Source organism: Brachionichthys hirsutus, unplaced genomic scaffold (genome assembly GCF_040956055.1).
Source record: "Brachionichthys hirsutus isolate HB-005 unplaced genomic scaffold, CSIRO-AGI_Bhir_v1 contig_723, whole genome shotgun sequence".
In the NCBI taxonomy this organism is placed as follows: domain Eukaryota; kingdom Metazoa; phylum Chordata; class Actinopteri; order Lophiiformes; family Brachionichthyidae; genus Brachionichthys; species Brachionichthys hirsutus.
Window position 1 is genome coordinate 452452 of NW_027180336.1, and position 25447 is coordinate 477898.

The 25447-nt window shown below is 41.1% G+C and overlaps 1 protein-coding gene across 1 annotated transcript in view; it reads right to left on the reverse strand.

Annotated features, from left to right (window-relative positions):
- Window positions 1–25447, reverse strand: part of LOC137913599 (A disintegrin and metalloproteinase with thrombospondin motifs 3-like) — a 53309-nt gene that overhangs the window by 15700 nt on the left and 12162 nt on the right. The window contains exons 3-8 of the mRNA XM_068757241.1: window positions 21921–22077; window positions 6504–6694; window positions 5094–5177; window positions 4298–4454; window positions 1382–1487; window positions 406–549 (exon numbers count right to left, since the gene is read on the reverse strand). Coding sequence (XP_068613342.1) covers window positions 406–549; window positions 1382–1487; window positions 4298–4454; window positions 5094–5177; window positions 6504–6694; window positions 21921–22077 — 839 coding nt within the window. The remainder of the gene's footprint in view (window positions 1–405; window positions 550–1381; window positions 1488–4297; window positions 4455–5093; window positions 5178–6503; window positions 6695–21920; window positions 22078–25447) is intronic.

Consider the following 25447-nt stretch of genomic DNA (forward strand, 5'->3'; position numbering starts at 1 on the left):
GTAGTGGTTCCAGGTCTCATAAAGGCTTTACTGTTTGAAAGCTGATGGCAGATTGCCCTTGTCATTCCCTTTAATGCCCTTCAGCTGTTGTGTGTCAATGCTCTGCTGAACGTTGTCTCCCAAACAAATTGATTATTTTACCATTGCGTGAGAAAGTCGATGTCTATGAACTGAGCACAGGCCATAGATCCATACAGGCTTCTCCAGCGTGCTGTTCAAACTGTCTAATTTAATCAAACGTAACAGGATTTATTTTAGTACTTCAGCTACTTTAACTAAATGTCCATTTCCTCAGGTCAGCTATGGTCAACAGGAGAACAGCACTTTGGCTATTTTGCATATTAAAACAGTCCAAACTGTTTCATGCTCACACAATTTGAATGCTAACTGCAAACATGAACTCACTGGATGTATCTCTTCAGCTCCTGCCCGCTGCACATTGACCAGTGGTATCGATGGAAGGCCGCCTGCACCAGAGGGGCCATCACGCTTCCCATTGCCGTCTCGTCTCCACAGCGATTGCCTTGGCCATCGTGCTCCATGCCTAACCTGCTCAAGGACAGGTGAGAAATAGAAAAACAATACTTCATTATTCCCACATGGGAAAACATTTTTCCACTTTAAACACATGCACATTTTTGTGAAACATCTTTCTGAGTGTCAAACAGGTGAAAATACTACAATGGAGACCTAGTGAATGACTTGCTATGAACAAGCATAGGGCACAAACTCCACTACATGGCCCCCTTGGGGTAAAAATAACGAGCACTGCCGTGGTATAGAGAATTTGATTTGATTTGGGCTAAAAGTGCCATTTTATTTCCAGTAAGTGTTCTTCTGATGCCAGATGGGAGGGTTATGTGCTCAGGTGGGTGCCACGAGAACAATGGCTCTTTAATTGAGATAATGGTGTGTGTGCTGGGAGACCAACGATAAGACTGCACTTCCCTGCACTTAAAGTGCCCATTCATCTTGCCTGTAGCTACAAAGCTTTGAAACCAACAACAGATTAAGAGCATCATTAGTCCACATTATTATGTGCATCACACGTAACAAAATGGAAGAGAAATATATTGCAGCAAGTGTGGACTATAGTTTAAGTTTCAAAGGTCAGAAAACATGTGCAAAAATAAAATGTGCAAGGACATGTGGTCAATAGACAAACATTGCAATTCAATGAACGCGAGCATGTCAGAGTGCTATAAGGCCACGCTGCTTAAAGGCACCTCGTGTCACTTTACATTGGAATCAAGGGATAACAATCCCCAGAAGATGCTCACACTCAGACCGACACAGTGTCACTTTAGTGGGAGGCAAATGTGTGCTGAGGAGTTTATGCCCCAACACAAACAGTGAAGGGAGAACATTAAAATAAACCTACACGTGTCCCGTCTCGTGAGCCACAACAAAGGCTGAGGAGAAGCCATCTTCATGGTTGAGGGTGCAGCTACGGACTGGGTGGCACATGCCTGTGACTGGAGCATAACCTGTAGGACATCAGGAAGAATCAGGAATTATTGGATGAGAAAAAAAGCCCAGGTTGTTTGAGACACAAAATGACAGAGCTGGTAGCTGCCTTAAAAAGAACACAAATATGACACATCGTGATCATCATCTATTTAATCATAATGTGCACCTGCAAATCAAACCAAATGCTGCTGGCAGAATTTTAAGAAAGAAACAGCATCTAGATACAAATAAAGGATATTTGTGATATATAGTAAGTGTCACTGTAATTATTTAGTTTTGTTTCGTTAGCTGACTAATCTAATGACATGTTATATTCATTCATTCATTTATCTTCTTGAAGACAAAGCTGCTTATCCAAATCATGGGTCACGGGTTCACCTATCCCAGCTGGCATTGGGTGAGAGACTGGGTATAGACACTGGACAAGTCACCATTTCTTCGGAGGCCCACTGACATGTGACATGAGTAAAGTATTTAATTATGGCATATTTAAGTTATTATTAAATTGACATGTTAACCCTTTATTGACAAACGTATCACACATGGCCTTTCAGGATTTTGAGACTTCTACTTCAGAAGCTTGATTTGTTTCCCCCCCGGAAAAGCTGATAGATACAAGCCAACAAATGCATCTGCATTTCCCATGAAAAAAATCCGGATTTTGCAAATGTTACATAAATTAGAGCACTGTTTGAGTTTGTTTTGACAGATTTGTCAGAAAGTTACATTAAGACCTTATTTTCTAAAATAAATAGAGTGTTTTGACTATTCTGACATGATTACTTCATGGTGTGGGCTTTAAAGGTTTAATTGGCTCCTAATACAAAATAATTAGATATAAATGTATGTCTGTGACCCAGTAAAATAATCATAAAATTCTGTCAAATTATCATTGAAAAACAAATATAAAATATAGATATATTTTAAATTGTCTTCAACAACGATGCAACGTCAAACCATGCTCATTTGTCTGTCTGTCTGTCCGACAGGGAGCGGTAGTTGCTGTGCTGCAGAAGTGTCAAGTGGGGTCCATTTATTCAGATCGAGCTGAAACCACACGCTCTATTAGTTCAGATCTGTCAGATATTTGTCTTGGTGTGACAAATAGATGAGGGAGAAGTGTAAAACCGAGACAATCATTGCCTCCTTCTGTGCATGCGGTACACTTTTGTGTCACATGGCATTCAAACAGGAGATTGCATACATGTCGCATTCAATTGAAATGTGAATGAATTCGCGCAAAAAAACATACCAATTGAGTAACTGAATATTGGTTTTATTTTTATTTGTATTGTGAAATTTGTATTGTTAAATGTCGATGATTTATGTACTAAGGACTTTCAACGGAAACAAGACCGCAAGGGCTTTTTTGAAATGCTCCTCTTAGACAGGATGTTTGACCTTATTTGTACTGTAATACATGCTACTGTGTGACTGTACCTGTACTCTAACATTCCATCTAATAAATATATTCATCATCATCACCCCCCCCCCCCCCCCCAAAAAAAAAACCCAACATAAAATCAGAATTGAGCATTAAGCCCTGTGGTGTGAACGTACTGTTGGACAGAAGAACATCTGTGGAAGGCTGTTGGTGCTTTACCAACATGTTTTCACTGTCAAGTCAAGCCCACGCTGCCTTTGCTGCCCGAGTTTGTTGCTAACTTTAGTTGGTGCTTGACAGAATGCAGGTTTTCAGAACACAGTGATCAAAGACCTTTTAATTTAAATTAGTGAAAGATGTGAATCATGAATGCTGCTGTAAATGAGCGTGGGGTTTAGAACTTAATTAGTAAGCGTTTAGTCCCCAATTTGCATTCATTTTCTGGATGATTGTAAATATCTCTCTCTTTCTTTCATGCACATGATAGCTTTGCTTTTTCAGTGTTTTTGGGGTAGCCTATTTGCAAATGACTCAAAGATATCCTGCCTTCTTGAACAAAGAGCACTGCAGATGTGCTGGAACATATTTGATTTTACCCCTGTGGCAGTGTATTTTTATTCTTAACCTGCATATTGTATTGAACTGCTTGCTCGTTAGATTTTGCTTCGGCTGTGTTTTTTGGATTTTGGGACGTTCCAGCCCGTCCCCCCGTTATTTTATATTGGGAAAAATGATTTGACACACGAGCAATTTGAGTTACGAGCTTGGTCCTGGAACGAATTATACTCGTATGTCAAAGTAGTACTGTACCTCATAACATACGTAAACATCACAAACCAAAAAAGTGTATTCACAGCCTTGGACGGGAGGACTCTGCAGCGAATTATATAAACTGCCCAGGGCATTATTCATGCTAGGATGAGTGGCGGTATTCAGGAGGTGAGCTGCCTGCACAGCAACCAAAGGATGATCAAATACAGAACCCACCCAAGTCCGAGATTGTTTCACTGAGCTGACTGCAGAACAGCAATTCCCTGTGGCACTACAAGGTTACACTTCTCTTACCAGTAATATACAATTTATAGTAATTACTAATTTCTACAAAAAAAGGAACCATTTACTGTATATATTTTTTGTTTTAGACATATAAAAAATACTGCAATTTGCAACTTTTGTATAAATTAGAAGCTTGAGCTTGTTGAATGTCCTGCGTGAACTTTCAACTTTTGAGGACATCAGAAGAAGCTGTAACACTTTGAAATTAAGTGAAGGTTTTCTGTCTTTCATGACCAGTGACATCACGCATACATTCCTGAATAACAAACACAGAGTACTGATATGTAGCACGATTAATCTCTTCCTGTATCTATTTTCAGGTTAATCACCACCAGGCAGATCAAAAACGTATTCTCATTTGACCCAGTGGAACCTCTGGCACCTTACCCTGCATCCCTGTGGGGCCGAAGCCTTGGCGAGTGAGGAAAATCGCATGGTCATGGTGCTCTGCGTGCTCAGGGTCGCCTTTCTGTTGCACAAAGGCCCAACGGCACACATTCTCAAGACTCCGTGATGGGTTGCCCCTTTCAATGAGGCTGATAGACTGACAGGGGAAAGAGAAGAAAGGGAATGGAGCATATAAGTGTTCCGTCATTGAGCATGAGACAATCATAATCAGACAACAAATTAAAATATAGCTACAGGAAATAAGGCATTCAAGACTTTATATTTCTGAGATGCCATCGTGTTTTTGATGTAGGTGTGAAAGAATTCACAGGTGGCCGAGCCCTGAAATAAAGATCGGTTTCTATGCCCTATATGACAAATGGCTATGGAATTGTCACTGATGTGCTCTGTGATGTTGCAATAATCTTCAACCGCACTTAAGAAGAAAGATAAAGAAAGATTTTATTGTCACTGTATATTGCACTCAGCACACACATTTTTTTTTTTTACTCTACTCTAAACACACATGCATATACATCACAAGATGTTGCATTAATGGCATGAGAACACAAAGCTGTGGATTTCTGGGTTTCCATAGACTTGAATTCATAGGAGAAATATACACTGAAGCAAAGGGCTGTGATAAAGACATAACTACAGCCTTTCTGAAAATTCTAATAGCATATGCTAAAATTGTCACTCAATTTATCAGTTGAAAGAACATTAATTGAAAAGTGCTCTTCTATCTTCCGGCTGCAGTACTGCAGTCTCCCACATCATTGACTGAGAAAATCACCTTGGCATACCCCAGCATGATCATCCTCACCAGGACAACTTTGACGTTGACGCCGAGGGACTCGTCATTGTAAATCTCATTGACCTGAGAAGGAAAGTTAAAAAGTTTATTAAAAACTGACAGAAATAACATTACAGCTTTTCTCTTCTTTAATTCTCCTTCCTACTTTCAACCCATCCCACGAGGAGAGAGCAAGACAAACTATAGTCTTTCCCTTCATGATGGACTATAATCACAGAGCAGTCAAATTGCCACATTGAAACTTTATGGGAGAGCGAGTGAAGAGAGGAGGCGTGTCCTACCATCATCAAGACAACACGGGCAGGACGCATATAAAGAAAGATCTGTTAATTACCATTTTAAATAATACAGCCTGCAATTTTACAACCTGCAATTTTATTTGCATTTGCTGTGTTTAAGGGTAAAGACACATTTGCTGTTATATCTACTTTCAGCTACAGATACAAGCAAGTCTAAATCTGTAAGCATTTTCTCCATCTTTTTTTCTTGTTGTCTCATAATTGTTTCACACATTTTCTCAAAATGTCGGGCATTATCCTGCCACTTTTCCACCAACCGATTGAACGTTCGATAAATACTGATCGACTCAGTGAGCAATCCACATCTGGTTCAGGCCACAGGCGGTGTACAGGAGGAGGCTTAATTTGCACCCGGGGTTTCATTTGATTTGGGCCACTGATTTATTGCTGAGCCTTTCCACCACATTGCACTGACAACCTGTCAGTGCTCTCCACACAGGTCAGAGGAAGTGGAAAATATATTCTAATGGGACACAAATATATGCTAATTTCCCTGGGAGCATTTTTTCACCTTATTGATCCTTGGGGATGTCACCGAACAGAATGCATGAATTTGATGAGGAAATGATTAGGAAAATATTTTACGATATTCTAAAGTCAGCTTTCTTAAAATAATCCCAGTAAACACTTTAATGAAATGATTTTGTGACTAAAACTGTGATAACTTAGTCTACTATGCATTTACATACATTGCAAAAACAATATTATTTTTTTCAGTTATTTGTAAGTTGATTTAGAAAGCGCTATAGAAATAATGATATTATCTTTTATTAAATATGTGAGCTGAACTTGTTCATATGCAAACAATACACAGTCATTGTTTTCTCTGTCAGAACAGCTCCTTATAAATAATTTCTCACAGAAATGGAATCACCTGGAATACAAGTAGAAACTTTACATCTTGACAGCAGATATTGGAGGTGATTAACAGGAAGTGAGGTAATTCCCACAGTATTTATCCAATACAGTCGACCATGCATTACAATATCTCTCCATGATCACCGTAACACCCACGCCTGTTAAATTCTGGACAGCCCAACAATCAGCACATAGACAAGTGCAGGTACTCAAACAAGCATTGGTAACTTACAATATTCATGAGTGTGAGAAGGTAATTCTGCACATGCTCCTTGCCATGAAAACGGACAACCGAGTCATCAACTCCAAGCAGGACTTCAATGTTGTAAGCAGTATCTCCGGCATCTCGGCGGCGGCGGCGAGCAGCCTCAGTGACCTGCTGCACTATAGAGTCGAGAGTTTCAGGTACGTTGAGCTCTGGACCTGCGCCGGGATCAAGGACAAGTGAAAGGTTAGTCTGATGCTGGTTGAGTCAAAGATTCAGCTTCCTTAAAACTTTATAAAAATGCTTATATTAACACCCTTAACAAGTATTTTTTCTACATAAATAATTACCCTTATGTTCAGGAATGCAGTACTGAAGCGCTCACAGGATTGGATTTGTGTCAGTAACTGTTTGCATGCTTGTTGTGCATCAGGTTATATACAGTGCTGTGAAAAATCTCCGGCCTTTTTAAAGCATCTCCATCAGCTAAATTCACCGCCATGCTGCCTAACCCACGTGACCTTGAGATCACAATCTTTCCTTTAGTAGCCAGAGATAGAAATATAAAAACACATTTATTCAACCTTAAGACATTTTAACAATTCAGAGATAATCCATTAGAGTTATATACCGGTAATAGAAAATCTGATTTAACATCAAAGTATGCTCCGTTCTTCGCCTGTTGTGAAAATGATCTGAGCCATCTTTGACAGTTCTCTGTCCCCCCGTGAACTTGCTGAATCAGACTGAGAACGTATTTATACTTCCAGTGCTGATGGAACGGCCTCTCAGTACTTAATACTGTGAAGCTTTATCCTCTGAATGCTGAGATAGTCTCTGTCAAACCCCTAGAGCAGCACCGCTGTGAAATCCTTCTTCTTGTTCAGGCGGTAATCTTAACGCCAGTGAGTCACTCAGGAAAACGATCAAGCGGCCACAGATATCCTCTGCTTTACAGATGGAAGCACTGCAGGTCAGACTTTCCGCTATAAAATCAGCCGTTTGGTTTGTCATAAAGAAGGTTTTTAGGTTGTTAGTTAGAGTTAGGGTTGGTGGGTATTTTATTTGCACGCCCAATTTTAAATCTGAATGTTTACTATAAGCATTTAAAGGATTCTGAAATTCTGTGGACTAAAAATTTGATCTTAAAAGCACATGGTGGCAATGTGTAATCCCAGCAGCGTTTTCAGAAGTGATGAATGAGTTTGCTTTAAATATCAAGCTTGCATTTTTTTTTTCATTTGGCGATGCGGGTATGCCCAGACAGCTCTGCCAGAGACACTGAGCTAACATTCAGGTTCATGTGGGTTCATGCTGCCCATTCACAAACAAACCTGGGTTGGTAAACAAAGGTCACATGGACTCACAAGTAGCTTGTGTGTGCTATGAAAAAACAGACCTCATTCCAGCAGTGTGAATTAAGCCCAATCTGATGGACATCTGTTTTTTTATAATGTAATTTTTTTATTTATTTTTTACCTCATTCAGCCTTTAAACTAGTTATAATTACACGACTCATACAAGCATGCATTCACCCACAGCACAGTGTTCCTGTCAAGTAGATTTAGTGTGTAACATTGAACTACGACACCATTGTAATGATCCCACTGTGAACGTATTTACATGAAGAAAGGCAAAGTGTGTGTTTGGAGATAAAAGGCTTCTGTGCACTGTATCCTTCCTCTGATGAAAGCAAAGCAATTAACAGTTCCAATGTTTTATCTAGTTCTTTCATTCGCTTGACATCTCAAATCATAAAGTGCAGGTCATTTTTCACTTTTCCGGGGATGCTTCGAGTCAAAGACAGGGCCAGCGATTCAGTAGCGAGAGAGCTAAAATAAATAGGAAGAAATGGCTGCCACCTCAGCCCTGGCCCAGCTCCGACACTGTTGGGATTGTGGAGTTCATTCCTCCTCTCTGCTGCTGCAGTCATGACACAGGCATTCTTGTGCAGCGGGCCAGCTACCCCTCCCTGTCCTGGGTAAACAGGCTCTCTGAGGTCCCTACTTCAAACGCACATGACTTCCCCTCAGCAGTGCTCCTTAAGACCACTAGTGTGCTTCAGTCAGTGGCAAGACCCCAACCCCTAGCCTCCTCGGCCTCACCCCAAACCGGGCCCAGAGCCCAGTCCCACGGGAGCCCCTCCATGTGGCAGCAATGGTAGGAGCACAGGAGATGGGAGTACCAATGCGGTACTGCATAGCAAGGTGGCAGAAAGTACAGCCGTCCCTCGCAATATCGCGGTTCACCTTCTGTGGATTCACTGTAGCAGCGAGACTCAGCATTTCACTCAGAAACCTTGGTGTCGGTCCAGCTCAGATTGATGACTGACTGTCAGGTGGTGTAAACGATGATTTCAGTAAAATAACATATATTGTCCGAAAGGTCAGTTCAACTGAAGAATCTCATTCTAACTGGACTAGCATTTGAAGGGTTCACTTAACAATTGGAACACCTGAATTTATTGCTGAGCAAATGTCTTTGGCAATATAGTGTATCTCCGAACTGAGGCACTGAACAATATGTGTTATGCTGTATTAAAGATATATATATATATATATGTCAGAGAATATTGGCCTGAAAATCAGATGTCCTCATTCCAGACATGCACAAGACCAGACACCCCTTTAAACATGTCCTACTCCTTTATATGGGCAGCATGGTGGTTCCTGCAGCAAGGTGAAAGATGCAGACCAGTGCTGGCAATTAACATTTTGTCATGGAAGGGGATTTCTGACTTTCAGGGGCACAAAATATTTTGGACAATAACACTGGACAAAGAGGCAACATTGTCATCGCCTTTTTCTTCCCTTTGCCTCAATTGAGTAGAAAGGTGAGTGATAACAGCAGCCTCATTATTAGCAGCACGTAGCAACAGGAGGAAGGATGCTGGCCTAGGCATTTCACACGGTGGATACCGGCAGACTTGTGATTCTGTGGTGGAAATTATAAAAAGTGTGTGTGTGTGTGTGTGTCCTTGTGCATTCACTGTGGCCCACCCGAAGCTTCTGCAGCACTATTAAGGGGCTTGTGTGAAGTATTATGCATAAAATTGAAGTCAGCACTCCTGCTCCCACTGGGCCTTTTACATTTCCAATGACTTTGAAGTGTCTGCAGCTTTGTTTGAGAAACTAAACTCAAGAATATTTCAGTGCAGAAATAAAAGTCTATTATAGAATAATATATAAACATAAACACAACTGTCAGAATGCTGATAGGGCGAGCCCAAAAGCATAACATCAGGGTGCTGGAGAGTAGAAACAAGTCACAATCTGGCAGAGCGCACAGGCCTGAGCAGAATATAAATGCAGTGGGGCTGATGAGGAGACAAGCAGCAGGTGTCCTGAGCAGCACAGGTGACGTGGATGAGCTGATGGCGGGTGTGGCAGGCAGAGCAGAGAGAGGAGAGCAGGAGGGTGGAGCTACGTGGAGCAGGAAGCTCCGGCCGGGTTCCTGACACTCATTATTCTACTTTATGAAGCTATAATATGAGTGAAAGTTAAATATAAATCCTGCAGCATTAATTTAAAATGTCAATCTATCTTTAAAGTTTTCTTTGTACTGCCTGCTAGATGAGTTTCCACTAAAGCTGGTGAAAGCAAATCTTTGCAGGCGTGCATTGTTTATTTATTTTTTTATCCAAGTCTGAAAATCTCCAGAGGAGGTCAACAAGTAAACCAATAGCATGAAACCTCTAACACCTCATTAAATATATACTGTGGGCAACACAACCGAGAAAGTGTCTGATAAATTCCCAATGTGTCTGCTCCGAAAGAAGCAACTTTGCAATTCAATGGGATACTGAGAACTGGAAATTCACAAGAGCTCAGCCAAAACTGGAGGAGTAAAAAAAGGAAGTAGAGAAATATCAATATGAAGAATGTTTTCGCAACTGAACTGAAGTTTACAGTGTTGCTAGTGATATTTTTCTGAGGCCAAAAAGTACCAGACTAGATGCAAAAGCCTCAATATGAATGCAAGTGACACAGACAGACAGTCATAGGTTGGATTAGATAGTCATTCCAGTCACCAACATTAGTGAAATTACTGTAAGTGAGATGTCTGAAAATTATTTGTCATCCAGCCCATGGGAGTGATACGTACCGGTACTGTGCTTCAACAAAATATTATGGTGTTTGTGTGAGGACCCCAAAATGCCATGCTTAAAAAAAAAGAAAGACAGAAGGCGACATGCTTATGAAGTGGATTTCAAACTATCAGTCCTGCAGCAGAGCAGCTGCGAGAGAATTCAACATTAATGAATCAACGGGACGGGAGTGGAGGAAGCAAGAAGATTACCTGCGCCAAGCAATCTGCGACTCATCGATGCTGTCAAAACCCAAGTGAAGCAAACTAATTCGGAGTTTGCCATCATTAGTGGATTAGCCAAAGAACTCCAACTCCAAGCGTTCAAAGTCACACACAATCTGACTTTGTTCTGCTTAATGTGCCTTATAACCCGGTGCATGTGTTTGTATGAAAATAAACCCATTCATTGATGTTGTGCGATGTTGCGCCTTATAATCAGGTGTGCTTTATGGTAAGAAAAATACGGTACACAGTTTTAAAGAAACCTACTTTTTAAAACATTGAACACTTTCTCAGACTGGAATTGGAAGTGGGGTCCTTTTTATCTGTAGCTAAAGTACAGGTTAAATAGATTGCATGTTTTACCAAAATATGGGCAAAGCAGAAACAATATATATATATATATATATATATATTGTTGCTGCTGCTTTACAAATGGCCAGATGACACAAAGCGTCTCATAGTCACCCAGGTGTTACGCCACTTCTCTAAAACTTGCTTATGAAAATATGAAATATTAAAGGGATATGACATTTAATATGATGTATGCACTGGTTATTCGTGTTTGTGAGATAAAGAATATTGGTTCGGTGGTCTAACAGCTACAGACAGGGAAAGAGGTGTTTTGTCTGAAGGCTTTTGTTCAGGGGTGTCGAACCTGTCCGGTGGAGGACCGAGAGGCTGCAGGTTTTCCTTCCAGCTGGTTACTAAAGCAAGCGATTTTAATTATCAACACCTCCTCCAATTTGAGAGAAGGAACTCATTAGTGAGATCAGCTGCTGGAGAGATGGTTGGAGCCTCTCGGCCCTCCACCGGACAGGTTCGGCACCCCTGCTTTCGTTGAACAGATTCAATGAGCAGATTAGGAGCACCTGCTGATGTGAGGCGGCAGCGTCACGTTATTCCAACTCAGGCTCAATGCAAAGACATTTCAGCCAGGCAATCAAAACCAACCCATTGCAAGGCCCAAGAGCGTAAAGACGGCTGTAATCTCATCTCCTCCATCTTTCCATCGATGTGCTCAGACACAGCCGAGCCGGTTTAATAAGAAGCAGTAAAAAATGGAAGCATTTGGCTCCAACAAGCAGAAAGACTTCACAGAAAGAGCGATGACATCCTCATGAGCCTCTTCAGTTGACACTTGACTTTCAGATTGCAGCTAGACGAACCACAGCTACAGATTTTACTTGGTCTGATTGCTTTAATTGTTATCGTGGTTCTTAATGGAAGACATTCTTTAAAACATCCAGGCTCTGAATGCGATGATTAGGGTAGCTGCGTAAATACTAGCTGGAGCATGATCGGCTTCAGTGAGGAAGTGCTGCTATCTCTGAATAGAATAGAGGGGGTCTTCCTTTTGTACCGAACATTTGTTTTATCTTTGGTTTACATTTGTGAGTGGAAAATCTACAGACTTCAAAGCTTGGATCCTCACACACACACACACACACACACACACACACACACAGAGACACTCCTGAGGGAGGGGCTGTGTTTTCACTCACCTCTGACATTGTTAAAATTACTTCTGGTTACAACACATTCGAAAATCCCTCATTCCCAGCAACAGAAAGCAAACGTGATAACCTTTGGTGTTTCTTTAGGGAGGCGAGTTGATTTCCCTGCCAACAAAAACACTTCCTATGCACATGGCGCAATTAGAAATGGATGCCTATTCCCTCTGTCTCTTATTTCTTGTGAAGCTCGATCGTGTTGGAGGGGGTAAAGGAAAGTGAAGAAGCTATGTGTTTTAATGTTTAAATGAGAAAGTACCTGTCGGATCAAGTCACATTACTGAACGAGAAAAGCCATTAGCATCTGAAGATTACTTTTCTATTATCACAGGAGGTCCAGGCAAAAACTTCAGCTGAACATTGGTGGCTTGAATCTAGACATCAGCTGAAGCAGCCGGCGGTGACAAGCCTTCCTCAGAGAAAAAAAAAAAGAGAGCTATAACCATCATGCAGATTTCACCAACTGGCTCCAGAAATATAATTTGTGAAGCCTCCAAAGTTCAAACAGCCATTATCTTAGATTCATCTCCGCTGTGACTCGTCTTGCAGTTGCATTCTATCATCTTTGAAAGCAGCCAACGAGTGACAGGAGGTTCTCAGTTCTCCTTCTGTCACAAGCTCTTGGCAGTCATAAAATATACTGCAGAAAGAGTCAAACCACCGTCTGCTTCATGTGGAGCAGATTATAAAATCAGTCTTCAGTTGCCACAGACAAGAAACTGGGTCCATGCAAATCTCCAGAAGCTTTTGTGACACCTTTTCTTTTGTAAATCCTGGGCCCAGGGATGAGATTAGAGCATCTGCATTTGTAGCGAAGTGGGGCAAAAAGTGGCTAGGTGGTGTGCAATCAGAATGTACACACAACTGAGTCAAGCATGTGGCCGCCTTGCAAGAAAGCTTTCTTCGATGCTCGCATGAAGCACTGCAAGTCATTCATTTCCCGCAGACAAAGGCAAGTCCAAAAGAATGTATAATCTCTTCCTTAACAGCTGTGATGGGCCGATGAATTGACTTATGCATGCATTTTCCAACCTGCCTTACAGCTTTTCAATAACCCGCGCTGTATGTCTAATGGGATGGAAATGGGATGCTTTTACAGTAAATAGGTACCGAGAGATTACTCTGCTCCAGCTGTCTGCTGCAGAAGTGAATAGCTTAATAATTACAGTGGTAAGCAGCTTGTCTCTTCCTCCTTTGAATGATTTCCATTCCTGCCAGCCCACCAAATCCCTCCACAGCCAGCCAGCCGCTGCTCTGCTTAACACATATGTGTGACAAATATAAACCAGCATTTTCCTTAAACGTATAGACCGAGTCTGTCTGTCATGGATCTCAGTTTATTTTCCAAATAAAGTCATCAATACATCCCCTGACATCAGGCCTTTTACTCTACTCAGAGTTCCTCCCTGGTGACTGAGCTCCTCGCCCCATCTCTAAGGAAAGTCCAGCCACCCTGCAGAGATTGACTCCGACTTCATCATGACAGACCGCTACATCGAAGGCATCACTGCAGCCGCTGCAACAATCGGTTTGTCAATCTCACGCTCCATCCTTCCCTCGCTCGTGAACAAGACACCAAGATACTTGAACTTCTCCACTTGAGGCAAATAAGAGGGCAGACCACCTTTTTCCCAATCAAGAACCATTTGCTTCACACTCAGCTGCAACCCCCGCCCAATCTGGACCCCCTCCGGGGGGGTCCTGTCCACCCCTGGTGTCCTGCCACCGAGGAACTTGACAACCACCTCAGTGACTTCAGCCCGGGTGATGGACGAGTCCACCTCTGAGACCTAAGCCTCTGCTCCCGTAGAAGACATGGTAACGGGATTGAGGAGATCCTCAAAGTATTTGTTCGACCGTCTGACAATATCTCCAGTCGAGGTCAGCAGCTCTCCGCCTCCTCTCTAAAATCAGTGTTGGCAGTGCACCGCGTTCCCCTCCTGAGGCGCCGGATAGCTCGCTAGAATACTGATATCAGTATTAGCATGCTTGTTTTTTAATTACCAACATTGTCTGGAGACAGAGCTTTCATTCAGACTGGAGTTCGTGGGAAATTAAGAAATGAAAACCAGTATAAAAGTGTGAGAATTTAACGACTCCATTAGTAGGTATGCCCATGGGGAATCGTTTCATATGTGGAAGGAAAACAGGCCATTCTTTTTGTGATTGCAGACCCATTTTCCTTTTGTGTGAGCCCCAGCCATTTGGGGTCATGCTCACAATGAGCATTTCCACACTTGTTTTGCCCTTTCTTTGATCCCTGTTAAAAAAAAAAGACCAGGAGGATTCTTCGTGAGAGAACATTTAAAGGTCAGAAACTAATGTGTGGCCAGCAGGGGTCTCGTGTTGTTTCAGATTCATTTGAGACAAAGTATGCAATGTGATTTTTAAATTATTGAAAAAATAACAATTTAAATTAATTTTGCAAAAGGTTATTTTGTGATCCTCCAAGTCACATGAGCTTCAAGAGAAGATTTCATATTTGTTTCCAAAATTTGAAGAAATCTTGTAAATATTTCGGCAAATGCCTCATCAAATGCATTTTAAGTAATAGTTTTATAGTCTGGATAACACAATCATATACATTGTACATGCATTTTTACATACAATTTCCCATTTTACTCATTAACAATGAAAATGAACATTGTTAAACAGAAATATCTTGGACCATGGCTGACATGACTTTGCCAAAGAATCATCATTCTCTTCAGCGATTAGTTCATTTTTATCTACTACGTATCCAATACAAAGGGGCGATGGTGGCGCAGCGGTTGAGAGTGTCCTATGATCGGGAGGTTGGCGGTTCGATTCCCGGCTCAGGCACATGTGTGCACTGTCGTTGTGTCCACTTCACCCACATTGCCTGGGCTCATGCGCACGCGGCGACCAGCAGCAGACTACAGTTAGACTGTAACTGCTGTAACCAAATTACCCTCCGAGGGACAAATCAATAAAAAGTATTTAGTATTTAGAACCAAGATACGTGATGTAGTATTCAGTATTGAAGTTTGACTTTTTAAATACTAAATTTCTATATGTACAAAAATGTCTTAGCCTAAAGTTTGGTTTAGGCCCTAAACCAACACAAAGTTCCAAATCCAAGTAAAACAGTCAATAGTTCAAGAAAGGATCAACTAAAATCCCATTCCTGTTTAATTGATTTTTTTCCCCACTTTACTGAAGCTCAGTGTTTTCCATCAACATGCTTCCTATCGTGTCTGTGTAGGTTCTCAGTCATCTGGGTCGAGGTAAATTGCGAAGAGCAAAAACGAAGAATCAAACTTGAACAAGTCCAGTTGATTCTTTGTTTTTGCTCTTCATAATGCATCCTATCCCCAAAACAATGACACTCTCCTCTGCTTATTCGTACTGAAATAATCTGTTAGCATCAACAAAAAATGGCAAATAGCTTTTAGTTCATTAATTTATATGTATTTTGGTTATGTTTGTTTCATTATGTCATGTATGCTACAAGCTATGCAGTGCTTCTCAGCTTCTTAATGCTGAAACAACCTTTTACGATCGATTTCTCTCACAAACCTGACAACAACATAGTGTGAGAATCCCGAGATAAAACTCTTCCATGAATCAAACTGTTGATGCAGTCGAGCTCTGAAAAGAAACAACATTCTGTGTAATTATTAGCACCTTTCCACAGTCAATCCCCTGACTCTTGTTTGTGTTATTTGGCATCTCATATCACAGATCTTTATTTTATAGGAAAGCAGAAAAAGCTTCAGGCTGCTTTACTTGTAAGAGTGTCAGAACAATCCCGTGCTTTAACAACTGAGCTGTCATGAAGTTGAGATTTATTTACTCAGAATCTTGTTACACGAACAGCAAGAAAATCTTGTTGCAGGCGAAGCTGCATCAGAAGCAACTCCCACCGTAAAGACGATTTTTACAGCACTTGAGAAAACTCTCACATCACTCTCAGCTGAAAGTAAAAGACTCCCCATGTTTTAACATGACAGTGCTCAAAGCCAGGATCATGAATCAATATCTCTTATCTTGTTGTGAAGACACTAGACGCACCTGCACGGAGCCTTACACCAAATGACAACTATGGAATTAAAATAATAATTAATGATTCTGTGGGGCCAATTTCATAGGCAGACTTCTGTGAATCTACTGGTTAACCTGGAAACACTTAATGCACATGTTCTATAATCTGTTGTCTCTGCTGGATGATGAAGTATCACATACTCAGCTGAGACCTCGGTGTTGGATCCTCCCACAGTAGCATTTGTTGACAATTTGGGGAACAGCCTTCCCTGCCTCAATATAATTAAGGAAGGATTTTCTGCCTCACGGTGATTATATCAGTCTGAAAACAACATTTGTGGCCGAACCCAGTGACAGACCTTACCGGTGCTTTTGAACAGGAGCAAAATCCTGCAGCCAGGTTACAACATCTCCTGGTCGGAGTGAAACCAGGGCAGTAGAGTCTCCTCAGGGTTTTGAGCCATTTATGAATTGATCTGATTCGATTAGATTCAAGTGCTTTCTTTTTCTCTAACTTTTCGGAGGAAGGCAATGCTGGACAAAGATGTTTCTTTTGCAAAAGTTCTGGTAAACATGACATTATTTAAAAGGTTAGGCACCTCAGTCACACACTTTAAATGTTTCTATTTTTTGGCCACAGCTTTCCATGTATGAGAACTCCATCCACCCAATTTCTGGAACTGCTTATCCGATCGCAGGGGGTCTGGGGCCTATCCCAGCTGACACTGGGCGGGAGGTGGGGTTCACCCTGGAGAAGCCGGCAGTTGATCACAGGGCCATATGGAAAGACAAACAAGCATTCACTCCTACGGGAAATTCACCAATTCACCTCGACTGCATGTTTCTGGACTGTTGGGATAAAGCCAGGGACCTGGGAAACCAGGCACACAAGGGTGGGACATATAAACTCCACAAAGAAGGCCCAGGTCCTCAGGTGGATTTGAGCCCAGGCTCTAGGGCACATTGAGCGGCACTTATGAGAATTTTAAAGAAAAATAAATTACACTCTGAGTAAAACTCTGAAAAACTTTGTTGTTCTTCATCCTTGGGAAGCCAATTTCCGCTGAGCTGCAGCTTCCTCTGAATCTTTGCTTTAACACACCTCAACAACACACACCCTAATCAGCCTCTGAAGGCCTCAATAGGGAAAAGGAAGCAGGGAGAGAGAAAAAAACACACCACAGAATCTTAACCATAAACACATTTGAGATGTGAAGGATTGCAAAGATTAAGATTCAACAACAGCGACCTTCCCACCTCTCCGTTCCTGTTAAGCCCATTGGCAGTGGATCCTGGCTTATTCAGCCCCGCCTGCAGCTTCACGGACTGCATGAATTAACAATCACCACGTGGCTATCCCGAGGCAATGCTGTTCTTTGAAAATGTTTACATGGAAGAAAGATACAAGTGCAGTGAGCTCAAAGCTCACAAAATAACACACCTGAAGACAGCCGAGAGCATCTGCTCAGGCGATATGACTTTCTGAGCTGTTACTCAAAGGAGGCACTTGATACTTGATTCGTACACAGACACGCCACAGTGTTTGTCAAGAGGAGTGAGGAATACTTCTTCAACACCTGAACGTCACAAGGAGAGCAAGATAGAATTATATAAGCCAATATAAACAACAAAGGAGGCGTTTATTTATTTTAATAGATTTTAAAATGGCAATTGTAGCTAATGTAATACCTATTATAGTCAAGCATTTTGAAACTGCGTTTGTCTTTTAACATTTGCACTACCGTACTGATTCGCGAGGAGGCCAACGCCATGTTCTGGCCATGCTAATGCTCGTTAATGTTTGCAATTATTGTGTAGAGCTTTTTTTTGAAAAATAAATAAATACAAATATTTGCTGTTAATTGCTCTGATGTTTACAAAAATGATCTTTGCCTTCATCTAAATTGAATATAACTGTGTACCTGAGAATAGCGCAAGTGGAATTTATTTGCCATAATTTTTCCTTTTTGGCAGTAAATTAGATGTTCAGTATTTGTGTCAGGTAATAAATACTGCAGCTTCTGGAGACCAAAAAGTTTAATCGGCTGTTTCCCCAGTTGCTGCAAAAGTGAACAGATTATCCGCAAGGTAGAGAAAGGAAAACATCCACCTCAGCAACTAAAGTCTGGAAGGTGAGCAAGAAAATCTCTGCAGATGTCAACTCTAAAATAGAGCCCATTCATTTTTATTTCGAAAGAAAAACGGGGATAGAATTAATCTCCCTTCCACAGTCCTTATTTCCTGCCGTTTCTCATTATTTGATTGGATCTCTTATTCCTTTCCGTCGCTTTCCGGATACGGTGAGTCTCTCATTAGTTGGGAACTTCCCCTTGTACATTTAACTTTGTGCAAGCAATACATTCCGAATAAGCAATGTGAAAGAAATGTTGCTCATTATATCACATGTTCAGTTTGGTGCTTCTCTGAATGGGATGTGGGAAAAGTACAAAATATCACATGTATCATCAAACGGCTAAACCCGCATCATCATGCGTGACGGCTTGACACAAATCACGCCATCTACTGTTGGTTAATGATGTGCCTGCCACCTCGTAATATGTTAACTGTGTTGCATCTCAACTGGAGGTCTCTTGTTGCAATGTAACGGTTGGCGTGTCATCAGCAGCCACCGTGTCAGAGTGGGCCGGTGAAGTCTTCTAACAGTCATATCCTTTGATCTGCAGCCTAGCGGCAGTTCATTAAACAATTTTTTTTAATCTAACGGTGTTCAACATATCAGGAGTTGAAATCTTGCAGCATTGTTCTGATGGACTCAGATATACCCCAAACAGTGCTTTGTTCTGTAGCGTGAAACACTAATACTAACATCTCTCTAAGGCTCATATCAATAGGTGAGCCTGCTATTTACCACCGTCGACCACGCCCGGGTCATGCGAGAAGAAAATGGGATAACAGCGGGATGTTCCGATTACATTAAGTGGAGTGAATGGATGAAGGACCAATGTTGGTTTAATCATCAAAATCAGACCAGGGATCTAATCTTCTAACCATCATTTGGGAAGATTAAAGGCTTCTCTATGCTGTATTTTCATTATTGTGGTTAATAAAGCGTGTGCTTTTCCATTTATTTACAGTACACTGATGCAAGCACCAATGAATGTCCTTGAGTTGTCGTCTTGCCTCTGTTTCTTTTAATCACATGCAAATCAATATTCCGGTACACCACAGGACTGTTGCTGCTGCTGACAGCCTTGCTGCATTTACGTATACCGGGACTTTCCTCATTCCTGTTGGTAATAGATAGAATTTTCATCCCACATGAGAAGGTTCTAACATGTCAACTAAGATTAAAAAATGCCCCTATGGAATAAAAATTAAACGCAGCCCCCTTTCCTCAATAACTTTACTGATAATAAAATTCAGAAGCTGATCCATTCATTTTTAATCTTTTGTGATTATGAGACCTGCAGCGATGTAGAGTACCCTTAAATCTTAATCTCTTCTCATGGAGATTTGTGGTAAATAAATGATGTGGTCACACAGTCTGCCACACATGGATCATGCTAATGTCATCATTTATCTGTATTCTACTGAGGTACAGCCGGATGGCCTCAAGAAGTGACCTCACATGTAGCATATAAAACATGATTATTTATTGTTATCTGAAGTAAAGTAATAAACATATAACGCTTTTAATTTTCACACAGAAAAGTATTAGTTATTATAGCAGGTGGAGCAGGATGGCATCTGTTTCCATACCACCATACAGCATCACGTGGCTAATTCTAAGGCAAATCATGCCCTGTTTGGATGGGACTAATATTCATTCATCTTCATTTTCCAACCGCTTTGTCCATTATCGGGTGTAGTGAAAGGATGAGAGGCGGGGTACACCCTGGACAAGCCGCCAGTTCGTCGCAGGGCAACACAGAGACAGACAACCAGCCACACACACGGTCAATCTAGTGTCACCAATCTGCATGTTTTTGGAGGTGGGAGGAAGCTGGAGAACCCGGAGATAACCCACGCAGGCACGGGGAGTACATGAAAACTCCTCACAGAAAGGCCACAAGTCGGATTCGAACCTACAACCTCCTCGCTGTGAGGCAACAGCGCTTATCACTGCGCCACCAGGCCGGCCGGCCACGGGACCAATATTGCAGGGGAATTGAGAGCAAAACATATACCGGTACTCTATGCTTCTCATTTTGAAATCACTTCGAACAGAAATGTATGCTTTAGGAAAAGACAGGAAATAGATATGGCTGCATGGAGGAAGAGATATGAGACCCAGATCCTGCATGAAGCAACGGTAATAAAAAAGTTTAACTTGTTCTGATATATTTTGGATGTGGAGTGACTCAGCTCTTGGAGTTGCTTGAGTGGCAATAAGATTTTGGGCTTCTGCAGCAGATGAATATCATTTATCTTTTTCTTTTTTTTCAGTCTGCGAGATATTTTGCCGCTTTCGAAGTGAAACTGGAACTGCAGTGCAACCTAATATGACATTGAAATAAGGATCCAAAGAAAATAATTTTGAGCAATTTGTCTTATAGCGGTGTGCATGATGCCGGAAAAACAGGAGGGACTCCTAGTCCCCGTCAATCCGTGCAAGCAGCCACCCTGCTTGTGTTGGCAGTGTGGCTGCTTTAACCTGTTAACACCTGAGTTAATAACAAAAAAGCATGCGGTCCCATGACACACGTGGTGTTCAAACAGCCTGTGTCATTAGCTGATTGCCAAAAATCAATTGCAGGAACTGTTAGGAGCTCGCCTGAGAACAGCAACAGCAGGGACATTTGTTTGGTATAAATATAGGGCAAGTAGGGCATTTACACAACAGCCCTCAGAATTACCAGTAACAGGAGCGGAAGGCGTAGTAAAAGCAGTCATCATATCACAAAATATCACTTGAGTTTTCTGTTTTCCTGCTGCATCTCATTGCCTTCACACAGTAAGGGAACTGGGTCGGCTTTAAACATAAAATCTAGGTTTGAGAAAATCTGAGTCAGCCTTATTGCCTAGCAATGACTGTAATTAGCTAACAGCTAATAAGACCTTGAGTTCAGATCTTTTGTGACACATATCACTGCCAAGTCAGTAGTTAACACTGTGGTGGCATTGTAGTCGTACACGATCCTTCAGTAAAACTGTTGTAATATAGTACTTTCTCCATGACTATTTAGTGAATTAGAAGTGCAGCTGACCATTTCAGTCGACACAGAAGCTGTAAAAGTGGAACACTGAAAGTTTCATGTAACCATTTACTGGTATAAAGCTTTGTTTCAGTGCATCTGCATCAACCTCACAATCAACTGACTAATAATTTAATCTATAATGTGACATCAAGTCCATTTTCAAATTGTGTCTTTGTGCTAACAAACTCAAAACCAGTGTGAGAATAATCAGCCAGAGAGCAGTTCACTCCCGCTCTTCAGGTGTGATTCTCGAGTATCTTTTCTGGAGGCACCCCTTTGCTGGTGAACGGAGGACAAAGAGTGAAAGAGGTCATTGTGGGCCGGTGGACAAATAGCTGAACCCAAATAGAGCCACAAAATTTCAGAGGATATCAAGAGTACCTCAACAGCATTGCCATGAATGATGTAGAAATTAGTGCCATCACTGTGGCAGTGAACATGGCGGCTGTGCTTCCTACCTCTCAGCTGGTAGTCCACAGAGATTTCTGAGGCGGGCTGCAGCAGAGCCGACCGACGGTAAACCACGTGGACTCTCCCGTGCTCCTCCAGCTCTTGAATGCCTCTCTCCAGTGGCTCGATAAAATATTCTTCTGAGTCAGTACGGATCATCCCAGCCTGCAAGACAATGCCGGGTTACCAGTGCGCTCACACAATAGTGGACCATGCACCAGTGCTGACACAGCAGAGTCTAAATTGATAGCTGTGGGAAAATTACTGGTCAAATAACTGAAGAAAAGGGGTCAAGACAATAATTTCATAATGCTGTGACAGTCTGATCAAGGAAATAATATACACTATGGAAGAGCCCATGCTCAAAGTGAATGCACTTAACTCACATTACTTGCGTTTATACGTTTATATCAACGAAAGGACACCATGAAGTCCTCCATAACAAGCTGCATAAAATATGTGATGATTAAAAGAAGGTAAGGCTCATATAATATTTGTTCTTTACCTTACATGGCCTGCAATATAAAGTCTATTAGGCCCTTTCAGAGTGCTACCGTGACATGCTCTCCCGACTATTCCTTACACCAAATAAGAGCTCCCCAGGCCATCCGACAGCTGCAGATGGTGATCAGAACACTCCACATCATTAGAGGGACATTGAATCAAAATTGCTTTGTTTTTGCTACCTGCCACCACAACATTTCCTGCAATAAGAAGCAAGTCATGCCCAAGGTGTAGAGTGGATATGAGGTGCGGCACTGTCCAGTTAACACAACGGTGTGAAACAATCTGAATTGAAAGGCCATCAAAAGCAAAGTATTCCCTGCAGCAGGTTTCACACGCACGGAGTTAACTGAAGTGTGCACCACATTGAATTGTTTTTTTGCTAAAACTTAAATGTAGTTGCTGTTACAAGACCACCGAATTGTGGAAATGCAACAAAGCGCTAGCAGCAACTCCCATCATGCCTGAATAAGTGAAAAAAACACATGGGTATCAGATGAGACTGGCAGAACTTTAATTTTAAACAGTCATTTATTAGAGAGCATGTTCCCATGGTCAGAAAATGCTGTCAATATGTGCCTGTGTACATACGGCATTATCACAGCACTCCACAGGGACCGTCCCAGCTCTCAGCCAATCCAGCTCCAGTCACCTCACAGGCCTTATCTCGCTCCGGCCTCTTCACTCACACTCTGCTGGGTTCTGCACATATGGCGCGTTAATATCAAAATGCACACTGAACTCAATTCCAGCTCCCACAGTCCCCAATCACTTTAACACGTTCCCCTGCCTTCTTTTACATGAACTCCTGGCTGGAATCCAATTGAAAATCTTGTTCAAGCATTCATGGCAGTTTGAAAAGGTGTGGATGTCTCCCTGTTGGCAACAATAAGCACATTAGCAGGCCAGTCATGTCCAAGTCTGCCTGTAAAATCAAATCAGAAGCGTCCACATGGCTTCAACTTTGAAAAAACTAAAGTTATTACATTGTAGTGCAACTTTCTGACAAATTGTGGTTACAGTGTTGTGTCAATTTGGGTTGTTATATTTGAGAGGGACCAGAATGTCTTGGGGAAAGTATGCCAATCTGGTCATGGTGCTGACAGATGGTCTCATAAATTCTGGATTAATTTTCCTAATGGCTAAAATGTAAAACCTCTGCTTTAAGGGCTCAATCTGAGGAATTTTGAGAAAATTCAATACTAATGGAACATATGATGCATAATAATAACAACTTCACCCTCATAATAATAATTCATTAAAATGTTTTCCTTAGTATATCCCCACCTGTACCTGCAATTGGTGTGTTTTGTAGCCTATGGATAATCCTTTTATATGTAAAGGAGCTCTGCTTCATGGACTCTGCCATATTGCACTGCTCCACATACTTTGTAGACCTTAAATCTTTTGGTGTGTACCTTCAAAAAAAAAAAAAAAACATGATAATGTGACTGACACACACTGGATACACCCTGCTGAGGAAGCTTACACATGTACCCTCTTTATTCATTAAAACAAACTGTGTAGATGTTGCAGGACCTTCACACACTTTGAATAAAACTCGTCAAAACATACAAAACCTGTATTCAAAACACTATTCTATGAAATCTGATTTGTTGTTTCATGTTACTTATTTATCATTTATTCCAGCCCCATCTTCAAATACACAAAGTGAAACAAAAAAATGTGCTTCGCACGGCTACAAGAAAGAAACACGTAAAGTGTTTGTGACAACACAAAAGAAAACAAGAGCAATATCATTCAAACGAAAATAAATGGTGTAAAAAATACTCTGATTTAAATTGCACTTCATATTGGCATCAAAGCTCTACTGCTGGGCTGAATGTGAATCAAAATGCCCAGACGGTCACACACAAACATCTGAATCCTCTTAGATGTTGTTGTTTAGCACTAGTTGCAAAAAATAATAAAAGGCCCGCATTTCTTTCACCACAATATTAGTTCCTGATGTGAAAATTATCACACACTCCAAAAGAAGGCTTTAAGGTCAGTGTTTTGCAACTACAAAGTCTCTTTCTAATTTAGTAAGCCAAATCAGACAGTATATTTTAAATTAATATTTTGTTTTGAGTGCATGAACATGGGATGTTGGTTTGCGGCTCACACGGGTCATAAACAACAATCTGACATTTGTCCTTCTGTTCCCAAACAGATAATAAAGGTGTATAAGACAAGCCAGACATTACTCAGGCAGTTGAATCCCAATAAATCTTTGATCGTTTGTGGCAAGCTGCCAACAAACAGAAAAGTGAATATTGATAAGGGACATTTAATAGTGAGAAATTTGATTCACATTCTAAATAAATCAGTAACTGATAACTATGAGCTAAAGGTTGTCAGAGTCGGAAAAAATCTTGTACAGTGAAAGATTGCAAAACAAGAAAGGTTGTTCCAAAGAGAAGAGCAAAAGTGGATATGAGAAAATATTACAAATTCACCATTTATTGGTTACCTTGTCTTTTTAAGGTAAAGACATGCGCAGCAGGGATTTTCTCTTTGCCTTCTGTGCAATTATTTTCTATTTCCAATACACTGCTATGTGGTAATTCATGTATTTAGTTTTATTATACAGTATTAATCATAATTTCCTCATGTTATATTGCTATACGACAGCCCTCTGAACCTAAAAAAAGACATTATGGACCACGTACCATAGCACTGAATAGCAGTATCACTTCTGCTTCTGGTGGTGAAACAGAATGTTTTCTTATTGTGTAAATTATATGTTGACGATAGTCACAGATAAGTGCCTCATACAATTACACTGATAGGATTTGTCAAAGGTGTTTTTTTCCACATCATGTATGCAAGTCAAGACAAAAGGAAAACATATGAATTAGTAGATGATTAATTTCTGAGATAATTTATTAATATTAATTGTTTCTATTTAGCAAACTTGAATAGAGCATTTTTCAGTTTAGCAGCAAAGCTCTAGTGAGCGATACTGGAAGTACATTTTGGACTGCTAATCTGGGAGTGACACTAATAATAATGATCAGAAAATAATCTT